This window comes from Xiphophorus maculatus, chromosome 1, assembly GCF_002775205.1.
Source record: "Xiphophorus maculatus strain JP 163 A chromosome 1, X_maculatus-5.0-male, whole genome shotgun sequence".
Classification (NCBI taxonomy): Eukaryota; Metazoa; Chordata; class Actinopteri; order Cyprinodontiformes; family Poeciliidae; genus Xiphophorus; species Xiphophorus maculatus.
Genome location: NC_036443.1, coordinates 7714971 through 7731821, shown reverse-complemented (window position 1 = coordinate 7731821; position 16851 = coordinate 7714971). Strand labels below are relative to the sequence as shown.

The 16851-nt window shown below is 37.4% G+C and overlaps 1 protein-coding gene across 1 annotated transcript in view; it reads right to left on the bottom strand.

The window, feature by feature from the left end:
• nphp4 (nephrocystin 4) overlaps positions 1-16851 on the bottom strand; it is a 174259-nt gene that overhangs the window by 22635 nt on the left and 134773 nt on the right. Inside the window, exons 18-20 of the mRNA XM_014473925.2 lie at positions 9715-9849; positions 5948-6138; positions 4968-5182 (exon numbers count right to left, since the gene is read on the bottom strand). Coding sequence (XP_014329411.1) covers positions 4968-5182; positions 5948-6138; positions 9715-9849 — 541 coding nt within the window. The remainder of the gene's footprint in view (positions 1-4967; positions 5183-5947; positions 6139-9714; positions 9850-16851) is intronic.

Sequence of the window (16851 nt, the reverse complement as noted above, 5' to 3'; positions counted from 1 at the left end):
TGCTACAGTCAATTTCTATGAAATGTATCTGGATATTCCCACAGTGCGGTTTGAATAAAACATTTTGCCCTTGGCATAGACAACAAAGAGGCTTTTATGGGTGTTTGTTTCACCTGCGAGTTTTTATTGCAAACTGTTGGCCGATTAATTATTAAATAAAAGTAAAAACAGCAAAGTAAGAGAAACCAAAAACCGAAGAATAAGACGACTGAAATGCAGAGCTGAAAACAGCATAGGAAAAAAAAATTATGGGAGAAAAGCAGCACAGCTTGGAGGAAACACAATCTGCTAGCCATCAGTCTTCCAGCACACAGGGATCGGCCAGGCAAAGTGCACAATTCCCAACAAAATAGATGACAACAGGTAGCAAACGTGTCCATCAAGAGAAGCCTATGGGCTTGAAAACAACTGCTGACATCAAAGCTACAGCTAGCTTAGCCTTTCGCTAAGTACTCTGTCTTCAAAGACTGATGCTGGAATTGTGAGTTAGGGCCAGCCTTGTTTCTGGTTTGTTTTTGTAGAACAAAGACCTGACCCAAAGCTCGCCCCAGGTTCTCAAGAAACCTGCGTGTCAAACATCGGCTGAAATATTGATGAGGAAGCGACAGCAGAGCAACTTTGGTGTTTTGACCAAGCTGCTGCTCATGTAGTCCAACACGGATATTATAGACACTTTTACTTCCCCACTGAGATGGAGAAGAAAACAGATGAAATATGAATGAAATGATTACAATGGAATTCACAATGAAATTCTTTTTGCCTGAAACCTTTCTGGAGTTGTGTAAGATTGGTAAGAGTTGACCATCGTTGACTTAGTTTATTATTCAAACTTTATCGGCTTTGTTAGACCACCTTTCTTGTTTTGGAGTGACCTCGTCTAACGGTATATGTATGTATTTCTGACAGGACACAATATTCATTTTAAATATATCAACGAGAGGTTAGAAATGCTGCTGTATGCATTTGGCATATTGATCTTGAATTTGGACTACACAATAAACCTGTAAATATCACAGGTGTTACCCTATCTTCTCCTTGATAAGCAATTTTACACTGAGTGGGAAAAAATGAATAATCTGATTATGATGTAAAATGCTTTAGATACAAGCCAAGAATGGGCATAAGGATACATCTATTTGCAAAGGTTTGACACATGTAACCTTCATGCATCTTTATGGACAATTTTGTTCCATTTAAAAATCTGACATTTTGGAATTCAACTTTTAATTATTGGAAAAGATCAACAGAAAATCTAAAGTTAAGTTTTACTCTCAGAAGGTATTAACGGAAAAATAAAACTGCTAAAAAAACCTCTCCTTTCACTATATCTTAAACAAGTGCAGTGTTGCTCAAAGCTTTTAACTCTCCAATGGTCTTAAGAGATGAGATCATTTAGACCCCACAAGCTCTTCACACTGTGCGCAGTCCGGCGGTGTCGCACCGACCCTGTGTGCAATTTTACAAGGTTTTTTTTTTGTGTGGTTTTGGAAATTGTTAAACATTCAGAATTACTGTGAATCTTAACATTGTATATGCAGTTTAATTAATTCATGTAGTACTTATGAAAAAAAAAGCCAAGTGAATTGCTTTTGTATAATAAATGTTGGGGACTGGATTTTTTTTTCTAAATTAGTCTTGGATATCGCAAAGATTATCCAAAATATTTTCAAATTTGATACAGATTTTAAAATGATCAGCAGATAAACCTGTGGTTACAGAACTGTCAGCGATTACAGCATTTTATGGGCAATGAGTTGCACATTTTTTTCCACCGTTTGGCTGGTCCTGCAACTTGAAGTCCGATGCATTTATATATGTTTTTTTCTTCTTCATGACGCATTTTCTGACTGATGACTTGACTGAGGTGAATTCATACAGATGGACAAGAAACAAGGATTTAATAGTACTATCAAAATTTTGATTATGATGACCACAGTATCAGGAAGTTGCAGTCAGGTAACACAACGAAAGGGTCACTTTTTACACTATTTTACTTAACATTATACTAATCTCTGTAACGGTAACTAGTCCATAACTATCTGTAACCTATGGTTACGTGTCCTAATCTGCTCACAATTTCAAGGTACTTGAGATTTTTGTCAGTGATTGTGTCTGAATTATTCAACATATCTGGATAAGGTTTTAACAAGTGTAGGGTAGGATAATCAAAGACACATTGAAGCTCAACATGCAGGAGGGTTGCTTATGTACAGTAAAATATCATAGGGTCATAAAATATACGGTGCACATAGGGAACTACAAGTTTCACTAATGAAACCCAGATGCTGCAAAAGACACATGTCCAATAATGCAAAACTTTTGTTCTTCATTCACACATTCCAGCACTTGGTAAAGGTGAAAGCGTTTGGTACAAATTGTCACACTGCCTTGTCAAGAAATAAATAAACAAAGAGGGTGCTAAGCCAGTAAGAGGACAGATAGTGGGATTGATGACTCTCAATTAGAGGAGGCCCAGTGGCCGGGCTAATGCCATAATGATTTATCCATGGTGTGCCGCTGCCTTTGTTGATCAACCTGATATATGTTAATCCAAAGCTCAGGCATGATCGGAATCCAAAACAAAAGACTCTGTGAAGGCGGGGATTAACAATGATGCTAAATGAAAAGAAACGGGCACGGCATGGAGACAGGGAAAGAATCAAGCACAAACATCAGGAATAATGGCTGCTGTGTTTGGATTAAAGGGGTTATTTGGCATATTGCCAGGATTACAGATGCATCTGTGTCAAGGACATGTTTATGTTTCTGAAGGCGAAAGAATCTTCATTGTCTGAGAGCCTATCAAGTGTCTGTGAATAATGAGCAAAAAGTTGACGCATAGTGCCATGTAGAAACATTCTTGTAAACTGAAATTATCTCCTTTATCATTGTTGATGTAAACATGTGAAATTTACCTCCAAATAATCAGCCTCTATATGGACTATTCAAGAATAGTCCAAATAAATATGCATGCATATTTATTTGTGATGTTCATGTCCACACGTAGGAAGTATGAAGCTGGTTCCAGCTAATACTGCAAGGACCCACTGTCAAATCATCAGCTGCATCGGGACTCTCTCCGAGATGTTTTGAGCCCTGGTGTAACATTTTCAGAGAGTCTGCGTTTCAGCAGACTGCCTCAGGGAATTGCCCACAGTTCATAGCTTCATGACAAGTACGGCCCAGAGGCACAAAGTAAAAACAAACCAAAAAGAAAGTGTACTGGTGCAAAGATGGACGTTCTTTAGCATGTAAACCTGAAGTTTAAGGGGGGAAAAAAAACTCTTGAGAGTCCCAAATTACTGGAATCCTACAGGGGTTCAATTTTAAATCCAAAATCTTCATCATTACTGAGTCTGATAACACAAAACAGGCCAGAAAATGTATTAATTTAAATGGAGGAGGAGAGAAGAACAGACGACACAACCAAATGCCACTCTGAGTAATAAATGTTTGGCTCCTAAATAAAGATGTGATCATCGTATAAGAGCTGATTGTGGGTCACTGTTAGTTCCAAAACATTACCTCACAAACAGTAGAAAAGTTTTGTTCTGGAGAAAGTGGAAAGTGTTTATAATTTCGCTGTAACGTTTGAGTATGTCCTGCAGCTGTACATTGAAGAAACCGCAAATCTGTTTTCAAAACTATGTTTAAAAATTCATTTTTGGTAAAAGCTACAGCCAGAGTGGCGTAGGTTTTCCTATCCATTTATGCATTTTTTCACTGTCTCTATTACAGACAGCTCACCTGGCCCATTGCTTCTGAGCCTTTTTCTGGTTAGTTTTAAACTGATTCTGGACTGAAGTGGATTGTATATAATTTGATATGAGTTGGACCTCTGACTTGTTAAGTGTCGATCTTGTTTATACAAAGTTCAGCTGCGCTAACTTTATGTATTAGCTTGTAGCATAATATCAAGAGTAGTGAAATTTTAAAATGGTTGAATTGTTTAGTTGTCAATTTAGGGCCAACTTCTCAGTCTGCTACACTGGAGTGTGTGAGATGTGAGGATACATTATTCCACAACACAGAGCACAAATAGGCTCATGAGCTTTAACATCACAAATGGAAACACATTCACAAAGTGTGAACACAGCTTAACGTAGGAGCATGGCTTGTTACGATCTAACAACAGAAAACACATACCGCACAAAAAACACATGTTCACACCTAGCGTGTTAGATTGGAGAGCCACCAATAAATTTACAACATCCTTCCAGTTTAAAAGAGGTAACACATACTAAGCAAGCATAGCACCATGTTTACAAATTAATGAATTAAGAAGTCTTGGGAGCAACAAATAAAAGTTGTGCGCGACGATGAAAAATGTGGCTCGACATGTCACAGTAAACAGGTTAAGAACAACTTTGAAATGCAGGTGGGTAAAGACAATGCACGCATGGATGAATCCGTCATAAACGAGTTTACTAAAGTACATCTCTGAGAATAAGTTCAACAGATTTGTTAAAAAGAAGAGAACATTAAAACATAGGGGAAAAAATGTCTGTATGTATGAAAAAAGGTGAAACCAGATACAACAAAACTGATCTCTTGAGCTTTCTGGTGGCATTGAACTACAAAGACGTCAAGATCCCCAAAAATGTTACTATTTTTTTATTTTTCATACATTTGCAAAACACTCAAACAATTGTTCCACATTGTCATAGTGGGGTATCTGTGTGCAAAGTTGTAACATAAAATGTGGAAAAATAGAGCACTTTAAGTACTTTCTGGATGCACTGTAAATATTTAAGCACATAAAGTTTTGTGTTGACAGCTTAAAGCACACACTTGTTACTTTGAGCCACTCTAGAAGTATCATGCTGTGGCCATAAAATGTTTTAATTTCTTTAAGAAAACCTTTGTTTTTATTTTTTCTGGAGGAAGATTAGGTTTCTCAAAATAAACTAATAACGGTGCAGATAAAGGTAGATACCACACTCTACTAACTGTCTGGAGAGTCTCACCTGAGCTCAGAGTCATCGCTGTGAATGGTGACGGTCTGAGGCACGTTAAAGGGATTCTTCAGGACAAACTCCATGTATTCAGCAGAGCCCAGGTTGGCATAGAGAAGGTGCTGTGTGGTGATGGCCTGGCTCAGCATGTTCGCAATTCCCTCTGCCTTGCTGTACTCGTCGCTGGGTTGATGTTCTCTGATCAACCGAGTTGCTGGATTTAGACCCTGACACCAGAAAAACAACACCAAAGGACTGATAAATGTTTTATAGTGGCATCTTACTACACACTATCATGGTCTTCACCCAAAATGTTCTCTATGAACTGCTGTGACAGTTTCCAGAGCAGTTTTGTGATCAGTTTTGATCTGTGCAGTGTTCTTGTGCAACAGCTCATAGCTCTAATACTCTCAGAGCAGAGTGTTCAGTTAATGACTTTGTGGAGTAAAATGTCATCATTACTGGTAGAAACACTGGCCAGTGTACAGCCAGTAAAACTCAGGTTGCACTAAATCAATAATTTTCTCCATGACCTTTCGGTGACTATTTCAAGACATATTTTAACACTTCACTGCTTCTCCACTGATTGCATTCTTTCTACACAACACAGTACAGTTTGGATAAACGTCCTAGCAGGCAGGTTTACTGCTGCAGACTCTCCGTCTACGTCAAGTGCTTGGAATAAAAACTAGGTATTCCAATTTAACAAAGAACATCCATATTTGGGAGCGTTAAATACTGGAAATACTTTTCTAAACGTGTCAAAATTTTTTTTGGATTTTAAAAGCATACACACACCCACACACGTTAATGCATACATGTAGGGGGTGCACGTGTGTGGGGGTGGGTGGGGGTGCATATGCGTGTGTTTGTACGTGTTTGTCACTTGTTTTGGAACTTGTACTCTGCTAAGAAATGAAATGCTGATTTCTCAAAAATGTTTAGCAACAAAGTTATTTGCAAATCCTTATTAGCGCAAAGTCTGACATTACCGTAACATCGGCTGCTTTTGTGTTCTCTTTAGCCTCCAGCCGATGCACTGCAGCCATGCAGTCCAGCTTTCGCCGTCTGCTGTCGGTGTTCAGGTTTTGTACTTCAGGGGTGATGTCCCGAGCTCTGATTCTGTTTCTGTTCAACAGCGCCGCATCTCCGTCCAGCCTGTGTTCTTGTGCCGTGTTCCTTGCTGCCAAGTAAAAACAGGCCAAAGTGATGAATTTGTTCACTGGGAAGAATGGAATCTGTTCTCCTCATGTTGATAATGATGATGCCTTTTCCTTGTTGGCACCTTTCAACACATCCAAATGACACTTCAGAAGAAAAATTACAAAAATACAAATAAAAACAGATGGAGAAGATAAAATGTTTGACCATAATCTCCAAATTTTCAAGTGAGAAGATTCTCTGATGTCTTCTTTTGCCTCAGTGATTACGTAGTTATCAATTATTTTAATTTAGTCAAGTGGACCAGTCACAGAATTATGAACGTATTTAAACAAAGCTTAAACTGCAGCGTTGATTTCTAGAAAAAACAATCTCCCCTTATTACTAATCTTGCAGAGACTCTACATTTCTTGTAAATTAACCCAGTTCTGTTTTGTTTTGTACAAGCGGTAGAACACATTTTTTAATGCTTCTGCATTTGCTAGTATTTTGTGCATTTGGAGTGGATTTTTTTCTATGCCACATACTATGCTGACCAGTGCTTTCTGCTTCATCACATACAACTAACAAACTGAAGTTACTTGTGTCCTGCTTTCTTTGAGCATTTTCTCTCTTTTTTTACATTTCTACCATTTTGCAAAAGAATTCTAAAGTTAACTTTCAATATTGCACTATGTAAAATGCTGAATAGATTAATTTAACCAAATTAATTATAAGTATTTAAGCTTACCAAATGAATTGGCAAAATAAAAATTAGCAGCAGAAAAGGTTTTGTGTTTGCTAAGTTGAAGGAACACCTTGAACATGAACAGTCACAGCAAAACAAACATATCAGTAATTCTTCCACAAAAGGAATCTAGCTGTTTATATTTTTGTAGATTTTTAGGGAATGTAGGTTTTTGTCAGAAGTGCAAGATTAATTTATATAACAGCCATTTCTCATTGTGACATATTTGACTCACTTTCTGATCTGCAAGTTCCACAGAGGTAGGATTTTTGAATACTTATAGTCTTCTTACAGAACCCCACTCTACGAAGGTTATATTTCTTTAAGCAGCAACTTTTTCTCAAACATTCAAGTTTTTCAAGCTTGTTTCAGCCTGTTTATATGAGGTTTCCATCTACTTGTGCATAAGTTTTCTTTGGGCATCCCAGCTTGCTCCCTCACCTCAAATAGACGCTTTTCATGTTTGTTTTATTGCTTTTTTTTGCCAAACTGCCCTCACAAGTCAGAACAAAGTGTTTGTTTACCAAGTGATAGATGGCTACATTTCCAGGGTGTACTCAAGACCTACATGATTTCAAACAGAACAGAGTTGGGATATAAACTGGAACAATGAATGGAACATTTTAAAACCAATAAACAAACATTGCTAATCTTTTTTTATTGGACTTAATTAAGCCTGGATAAATCTGGGGTATTACAAAACTTTCCCTGTGAAGAATATTTCTAGGTTGTATGCTTCCAAGCCAAAATCTTTGATGTCTGCTATTCTTTTCTTTTTCCCCCCCTACTCGTACGACTCCTTATCCTTAGACATTTTTCCAAGTCTCATTATCAACACCGTATCAGGCTGGGAGCCAGTGCGCTAACCTGATAGTGTCTGGCTATCCTTCACAGCCACCGGCAGGAAGAAGTGGGGCAGGAGAGTGACACAAACACACACACATATACCACCCTATGGTGTGTAGCTGCTCTGCTCACTAAGTCTTGCTGGTGTGACTGGACTCCAGTGAAAGCAATTAGGCACACTGTATGCTTAACTGGCACACCAAGGTGAAGGAAGGAGAGAATGTAAAAGAGACAATAAGTGGGAACGCTGTGGTGGGGAAGACATGTAAGAAACAGAGCAAACAGTGAACAGCCTGTGTTTGCATAGCAACAAGAGGTATGAGTGACTGATTGCCACAGTGTGTAAAGCGATTGTGAGGTGAACCTGTCCATGAAACAATTTGTAAATATGTTTTTATACACAGAATCTGAGCTACATCGAGCTTTTTAGCAGCATAACTGTTTATCAGTGCTTTGGACACAGTGAATAAAGCTGAAATATTTGTGAAATGACACATCATTTCTGCAGGCCAGTTTGCAATTCTATACCTGTCAGATGCATTTTGTATCACACTGTGCAATTATATGCTTATTTTATATGTCTTATGCGAAACCTCTGACTCTGTGAGTGTGGGTTTCAGAAATAGTTAAAATTCAAGACAAATTTACCAATAGCAAGCCAGTTGACTGATGATGGCTCGCTTAATTGAGGGAAAAATTGGTTTCCCCCCTGTGTGTTTGTGTGCCTTTGCTAAGGCTATGCTTGCACACGCCGACACACATGCACACACAGTCAAAAAATAAACAAACCACAAACAGGATTGTGGCTAACCACTAGAGATGCCTGTGCAAGCTCAATTAGCCTGGAAATTGAGTGGTTCGCTGGTGCAGCCAATAGAAAGAATGTGAAATGTATCTGACTGAGCCGATCAAGGTGGCGGCAGCGCGGTCAACGCCCAAATAAAAGACGCCGATTCCTCTGTGGCTGAGGCTCCACTCAAACAAGGGCTCAGACACACACCGATAGCTGAGTGGAGAAACTCCAATGTGCAATAACCAGACTCAAAGGTAAACAAAACGGTTAGTACTCATGGTAAAGGTTAGGAATAAATGCACTTGTTACTGCAACAGCATAATTTTACATTGAAAACTGAAAAAAGTCCTATATTCAAATTGATTATTGTTAATAAAATTAATGTAAAGGAATAGGTGACAGAATTATTGGTGCCTCTAAATACAACTGAAAATGTTTTCAGTTGTACTTTATATTTTTTTATGGTGATCAGAATTTGTAGAAATCTTTCATTACTGACCAATGATGCATTACAGGATGGTTTTAAAAAGACAACTATTGGACTTTTTTCTACATTATAAGCAATATTTGGGAGTCATGCAAGAGACAACAAAACGCATTCCTGTCCCACCACTAAAATATTTATGAACTCTACTGAATCTTCATTTGTAGTCTTTTTTTTTTTGGGGGGGGGGGGGGGGGGGGGGGGGTCAAATCAGATTAATGCTGAGCTTTTTTGCAACATTTCACAATATTTGAAAGATCATGCTGACTTAAGTAAGGTAGAGGGTATGTGATGCTGTGGGCCTGCTTCTCGTCCAAATGACCTTGTCAACATTGTCAGAGTGCATCACTTTATGAATGCTTTAAAATATTGGGTCATTTTACAGAGATATTGAGTTGCCTCTACCAGTAAACTGAATATGAGTGGTGATTTGGTCTTTCAGCAGAAAAATCGACACAGATATGAACCAAATAAATAATCCTGATTCAATGCTTATATAAAACATGAGGAAAACGAAGCACACAGAGGAACTAAAACCATCCAGAGACATTGTGCAAAGTGGAATAGTCAACGATGCCTCTTCCTTTATGCTGTCGTCACGTTATAAGGTTGTATTTTTCAAAATAATACATCTTGAGATTAAGCTACTGCAACCAAATCATCTATTTTAAGACGTTTTAAACATTTTTACCCCAGTGGCAGCAACTAATTTGTTGGTGCATTAACATATTAAGCTTGATGTGCTGACCATTAAGTTGAAGGATGTTTCGGGTTGACAGGCTTCCTCCTTTAAAGCCGGTGGTGACTTCACGAGGCGTGATGATGTGAGAATAAGATGATATCCCGTCTGCTGCTCTCTTCCTGCTAGGGTCAGCTGGACATCCTGCAGGAAACAAAGGGCAAAGAAATCATTGTATGTGTGTGATACCAGCCATTAACACTCTGATGGACCTCAACTTTAAAGTTGAAACATAAAAATTGTTTGTCTTTAAGGAGCAGGTGACACTTGAAGTGCCGCAAATCCAATGTCAGGCCACTTTTGTAGAAATGAGAGACAAATCAAACAGATTCCCATAGCATTAAAGGTAATTTTTACTCCCTGTATCACTTCTTAATTCTATGTGACAGGGTTTTGTCATGGTTTCAAAGTTAATCTTAATTAAAGGAGAACTTACATTTAGAACTTCCACATAATTAATCAGGTGGGTATAAAATGTGGGTATTAAAAAGGGTTTTTAAGGATATAATGCAAACAATAATTTCAAAGATTTGAAAATCTAAATAGTCAATATTTTGAGAAGTCAACAGAGGAAGCACTGATTTGTGAGATTTGGGTGAGGTCGGAGTGCACATTAAAATGATAAAAGACAGTTCTTATAGCAACATACTCTACATGAATTTGAAAAAAAAATAGGCATATCTTCATCTGTAGTTTTCATATTTATAATAAAGTGCAAGCTAATTTCCCTCACTAATGTATTTTTACTTATATGGTGATAATATATTGTTATCCTGAGGGGTAAGTGATGATGGACAAAAGAATATTGTTATCTATAAATAATTTCAGCAAGAATTACACCAGAGAAATCTGAGATGTCAAGAGATATAAAGAAGATAAAGTAAGATTTTCCCAAATGTAAAAAAAAACAAAACAAAACAATAACTTTACAGATTCTTACCCACCTGTATGACTTTATGCACCTGGTGCGACCTTAAAGTGATTTTCTACTTTGTACGTATAGTATATTGCAGGAAAATTAGCTCACGTGAGTCCAATACATTTTAGCTTCCAACAGGAGTCCAATGAGTTATTCTGGCTTAATCAATGATCATAATTTGTCATATTTTATAGGAGTCAACCGGACCAAACAGAAATCGGCATCAAAATAAAGGGGAATGGAGGAGAGTAATAAAAAGTTTCCAAATAGTCATGAACAATTAAACTCATACAGATTCTTGTCAGATTTTTATAACATTTTTTCTTCATAATTTATGAAAATACTGGAATAAATGGAAAGATAATGTGATATAGTTTAATGCCACAAGTATAAAAGTTTCTAGGTACAAAGTAGACGGAATCAGCACTGGCTAAGAGAGAAATTAATGTAGAAACATTTATGAATATTGTTGAAATGAGACTTTGCATTAATTAAGACAATAATTATCCAAATGTTACTGGATTATGTGACTTGTACTTTCTTGTAATAACTTTTTTAAAACTTTTTTTTCATGTACAGAATCAAAATGGCATCAAACATCTAATATTTTTCTTGGTATTGCTGGCTGTCAAGTAAAGAAAAAGAAACAGTAGCAGTTGAAACTTTTAACATAATCTCAACACAAATACTATACTGTTCTACACTTAGCTCTACACTAAGTTCTATACTTAGCTGAAATTTTGAGTTCATAATCCGACTGACAACTATTACCTACTGATCCAGACTCTAAAGTGGACTGGAAATGTAAAGTGGAGTAAAATAAAAACATTTTTAAAATAATATCTTTTGCTTGTGTAAATGTACGTAATAACATAAATTACAGGCAACATCGTAATACCAGTATGTAGGTGAGAGAGTAATAATCCGAGATGTAAGAGACATTGGGATTTACAAACATGATCAACACTACTGATGAAGAAGAAAAACTAACTATGTCAAATACATTTGTACCACAAAAAACCTAACACTTCATGTTCCTTAAAGACTATTAGGCTCATCTGACAAATTATGTTGACTTGCATAATTTTCTAATCTCAATCCTGCTGAGATCCTGTGGAGGCTTCATAAAAAAAATAAAAAAAAATGTAAGGATAACGAGCAAAACACCTGAAAACAGAAACTGAGAAGCAATATGAGCTGCAAAAAAGTAAAAAACAACAGCAACAACTTTGCATAAATATTTGGGGAAATTTACTGTTTATATAAAATATATAAAAGAAGCTGTTATCAAAGTCATTAGTTTTTTTTATCCATGCTCACCGTTTCATTAGTGTTTTTATATGTAAAAAATCCTGCTGATTCTTTAGAGAATAAACATTGGAATCTGCCTGAGGACACCAGCAGGGGCTCCACAAATAGATCTTATCTCAGTTTGATTTCAGATAGTTTAGTTTGACAAGAAAGTGTTGCCCCAGTTTTCCCAGCAAGTTTTCTTGCTTCTTTTCACTGAGACTCGTGTTTATAAGACAACACAGAAGGCAAATTCAGTTTTATTAAGACAAACTTGTCTCTTCATATTTGATCACACACTGCATTCTTAGGTCACCATCAGTATAAGTCTGGGATAGAGATGCAATTATCCACAAAATTAGCATCTGTACAACAGCTGTTCCTTAGCATGAAGTTTTTGACATAAGCCAAAATAGGATCCAAGGTATAAAAATAAAAGTGCTTGGTTTAGGAGTTGTTAATTCAAAATAGCTTGAAGGTAACACCTTTTACAAAAAGTCCAAAAGTTTGCGGTTGTCATTTGGAGCTTGAAATTGTCAGTGGGCTTGGGTATGAAACTGGCAGAACAATGACTCATGTTGATTGATGCAGACTGTTGAACATAAAGATGTTAAATGTCACATGAGCCAGTCTGACTGGGTTTCCAGTTTGATTTCAGTGCAGATATTGGAAGAAGAGCAGGAATAGACTACAGACTTTGGTATAAATTATTGTCCAAAGAATTATTCCAGATGTTGTCTTAGATAAGGTATTGGTCTCTGGACAACATACCTTGAAAAGTTCTCCTCTTTTTATAGTGCCAGAGGTTTAAGTTTTGCTTGAGCTACAAAAGTAAATCATTTCAATCATGAGGCAATTTCAGATTCTCACAACCTTGACCAAAAGTACTAGCTTTGAAGTATTTACACCAAGATTCACAACTAAAATTAAAAACAAGGTCCAATTAATTTTATTCAAAGCGGCCCCCCACCAAAAAAATAATTTTTGCAACTCAGTACTTCAGACATTTACATAAATCCAAACATGCAGAAAAATGCTTCTTTAAGCTCAAATGAAATGTAGAAGAAAACGGATTCAAATTAACACGATATGCTTGTTGATGCCAGACAGATGTGTTTGTGAAAATCCTAGTAGATCAGCAGTTTATCAAGTGCTCAAAGAACCATGGATTTATAGACATTAGTCTGGAAAACAGAAAATATCCAGTGAGCAGCAGTTGTCTCAGATCTCAGAGGTCACAGAATAGGCCGACTGTTCAAAAACAACACATGCAAATAACCGTTTGCTAAAACTAAGTATATAGAAACTTGTTGAACCTTGAAACATGCTGGTGACAGTAGCTGAAGACCACACTAGGCACCTCTCCTGTTAGCAAACAACAGGGTACTAAGGCTACAATCCAAACAGGTTTACTAAAATTGTACAGTAACACATTGGAAGTGTCTCAGGTCCTGATCTCAGTTTCAACATTCAGATAGTAGAGTCAGAATCTGCCTTCTGCAAATTGTTCAGACTGTGGTGGTGATCATGTAACAGAGTGAAAGATTGTTTTCTCTGCACACTTTGCACCATATCGTTGCTGACTATGACCATCTTCTTATAACCCTGGTCTTCCCATCTTCTGATGGCTACCTCAAGTGGTGCTTTGTGCCACTCGAAAGCTGAAATATTCTCAAATTGGTTTCTGGAACCTGACCACTAGATCACTGTACTCTAATAGCCTCCAATGTCACCACATCTCCATTTCACAATGCACATTTGGGATGTGATGGAATGCCACCTCTGCATCATGAATGTGAAGCTGATACATTTGTAGTATGAATCTACCATGTTAATAAAGACCAAAATCTCTCAGGAATGTAAAACTTAGTAGTTGCTATTAAGATCTTATTGAGAGCATCATCTTATACTTGCAATTTGCACTCCATCGAGTATTGCAAGTATTAGAAGTCAGCATTTACTTACTCAGTTAGCGAGGCTGCAGCGGGCTGATTAACAGAGGTACCTTTCCCAGCTTACCGACTGTAAATTAAATTCTGATTTTTAACAATGTGAATGACGATTGCAAAGGCTCAATCAGCTACTCTGAATCGCCATTGTTAAATACAGCATCAGTATTTTTGCACAATTTTAAGCCTAAGAGCTTAATTTGAAATAAATGAGATCTAATCTACAGACACTGCTGGACAAAGAAGGTAGAAATAAAAGTTAAAATTGATCAAAGTGAACTCAGTTTTTCCTCAATGTTTTCAGGCCCTAAATCATAGTATGCCCAAAATGAGGTGCATACCTGAAACAAATGTAGCATTTTCTGAGGAGCTGCACGAGAGCGCATCCTCGTGCAGGATGCACTCTCATCTGGTATGAAATGTAGCGAGAGCAGCAATTAACTGCCTCTTCTGTCCAAAACCGACACATCAGATAGCTTGCAGGAGTTTCAGAGGGAAAGCCAAAAGCATCCTCCAAATCTTTCAAAGGAGAATCCTTTCATCAACTAACAGATAATAGGCAGCAGCTAAATGAATAATGTGGAGTCGGTGTTGCTATGCAAACAGAGGCAGACAGTGCTGTTCTGCAGATTAATGGGAGAGGTGTCTGCCATCCCAAAGCATTTTCCTCATCATCCATCACCCTACACTGGCCACACCATTCAGTCGGGTGCATTTGCCTGAGTTATAATTCCTCAAATATTACTGTGAACATATCACTTATGCTGTAGAGTTTAGAGAGCACTTCCAATCAAAAGCAAATATCTTATTCCCAGTGCCTCGTTACAGATTCTTCCATCAGTTATTCTGTGAGGATATCACATCTATGGTGTTTTTTTTGCTTAATTCTCATCACCATCAAACATAAGATAGTGTTATAAGTAGGTAAGGAAAATAATGTGACGATGATGAACCAAAATTATTTGAATGTCGATGCAAGTATGGATGTCTTGCTCTCAGTCATATAACCCATCCACAACTACTGAATCAAAAAGACTGCCTTAATGATATTCAACACACAAATTCAAACTTCAATAGAGAGAGTGTTGCACACTCTGTGTGGAGAAGAAAATTAGTGAACAAAGACTCAGGAGGTTGAAGTCTATCAAATTTATCAACTGCCCAATGCTGTCGCATGACAATAGCCCGACCTGCCCACCTCATTTGCCCTGCTAGCAGTTCTTGAGGTTAAGGCCATAACAAGCCACTGATTTGCTGGCCTCCAGAACAAATGAGAGCGACCGCCAAGGGGGTTTCAAAGTAGCCTGCAGTATTCGATTTCTTCTGCTTCGCCGTTCCAGGCCACTGACCTTTCGAAATAAGCAGATTCAGCCTCACCTTAAGGCTAAAGGCTAGTCTGATATAGTCTGGCGTAATTGTGCCAGCAGTGAGCTTTTAATGACGGAGAGATACTTCATGTGGGCTGTCATCTATAGCCAAACTAATGGCCAGGTAAATTTCACTGATATTTTGTCCCAGTTGGGGCAGTATTTGGGAAAAAAGATTCTACTCTCTCCAGCTGCAAAAGTCAGTTTCCTCAGGGCTTATCAGGCCGCTGCAGATGAGCAGCACTGTCAGGTCTGCAGAAGGCTCTAATCGCCCATTTCCACTGTGCTAAAGCAGATATACGCTTCCTGCTTGTGTGTCCTTCTGCACGTTTTGTGTGTTAGTTGTGGAGAAAATTGGACTTTGAAAGAACACAGATTCAACTGAGTCAGCAATATTATTTCATACAAATAAACATATTTTTAAAAATCACAGACTATTTTCTAAAAGTACATTTAGTAACTTTAAATAAGATGTAAAAGTCTGAGTTTACCACAAGACCCACAGACCTTTTATAGAACTACATAAACTGTGTCTATGGTTGAATTTGGCATTAAATTTGTTAATAAAAATATTTTTTTACCAACATTAATGAGAAACAATCAAACTAACAAGGATTTGAATTTGTCATGTCATTTTGATCAATCTTTGAGGACTATCAGCCTTATTCCTCAATCCCATAAGGCTCTTAGTGGACTTTATTGACAACTGTACCAGCATTCTTACATTTAAACAACCAGTCACTTTGGCACAGAAGAAAATGGCTGAACAGAATAATATTGCTTTACCAGTCTCTACATCTGTCAAATATTGGGAAGATGACCTGAAGAAATGGCCTCTGATTATAGTTTATCAGCATTTTTACCTGCCTTGTCAACTTGACTGCAATAAACAAGAACAGAAGTATAAACCAAATACAACTGTTGTTTACTATGCTTTTAAACTACTGAGTATGTCAATTCTTTCTTTCTTTTTGTTATAAGTTGAGAATGCAGTCTGGGACGGATAAAGCGGGAAGCCATGAAACAACAATTATTACCGATCATAAAAGAACATAACATTAAAAAACAAACTACATGCCACTTGTGCAGCAGGACGGGTCAGCCAGTGAACATACAGCAAAGACATCTTATCACCCTCCAGTGTCACAAACTATGCATGAAACTGTTGAAGAGGAGAGCTCCTTCAGTGACAGACTGCTGCATCCTAAGTACATAAAAGAGGGTTGTTGCAGATCCTCTCCCAGCAGAAGAGAAAGGAAATATAGCAGTTATATTATACTTTATAATATCAGTGATATTATACTGTATAATATCACTGCTCCCAACAAACTCAATAGGTGTTGATATCCCTGCTGGTATTTGCACAGCTATCTCCTTTCCAATAACATTTCCGCTCTTGTTTGCACATCTCTGCTGTTGCACAGTTTTTACCACTTGTTGCAAACAGTTTTTAATTCACAAAGAAGCATGTACATTTTGTAAAGCTTTGCATATACCTTTTGATCAGAGTATGTAATTTTTAAACAACATGAGCACTATTTTGGGCTTTAATTTAGCCCTTACAATACATTGTGTTATTCTTTGGTTTTCATAGATTTTACATCTTTAGTTTTGTGTGAAT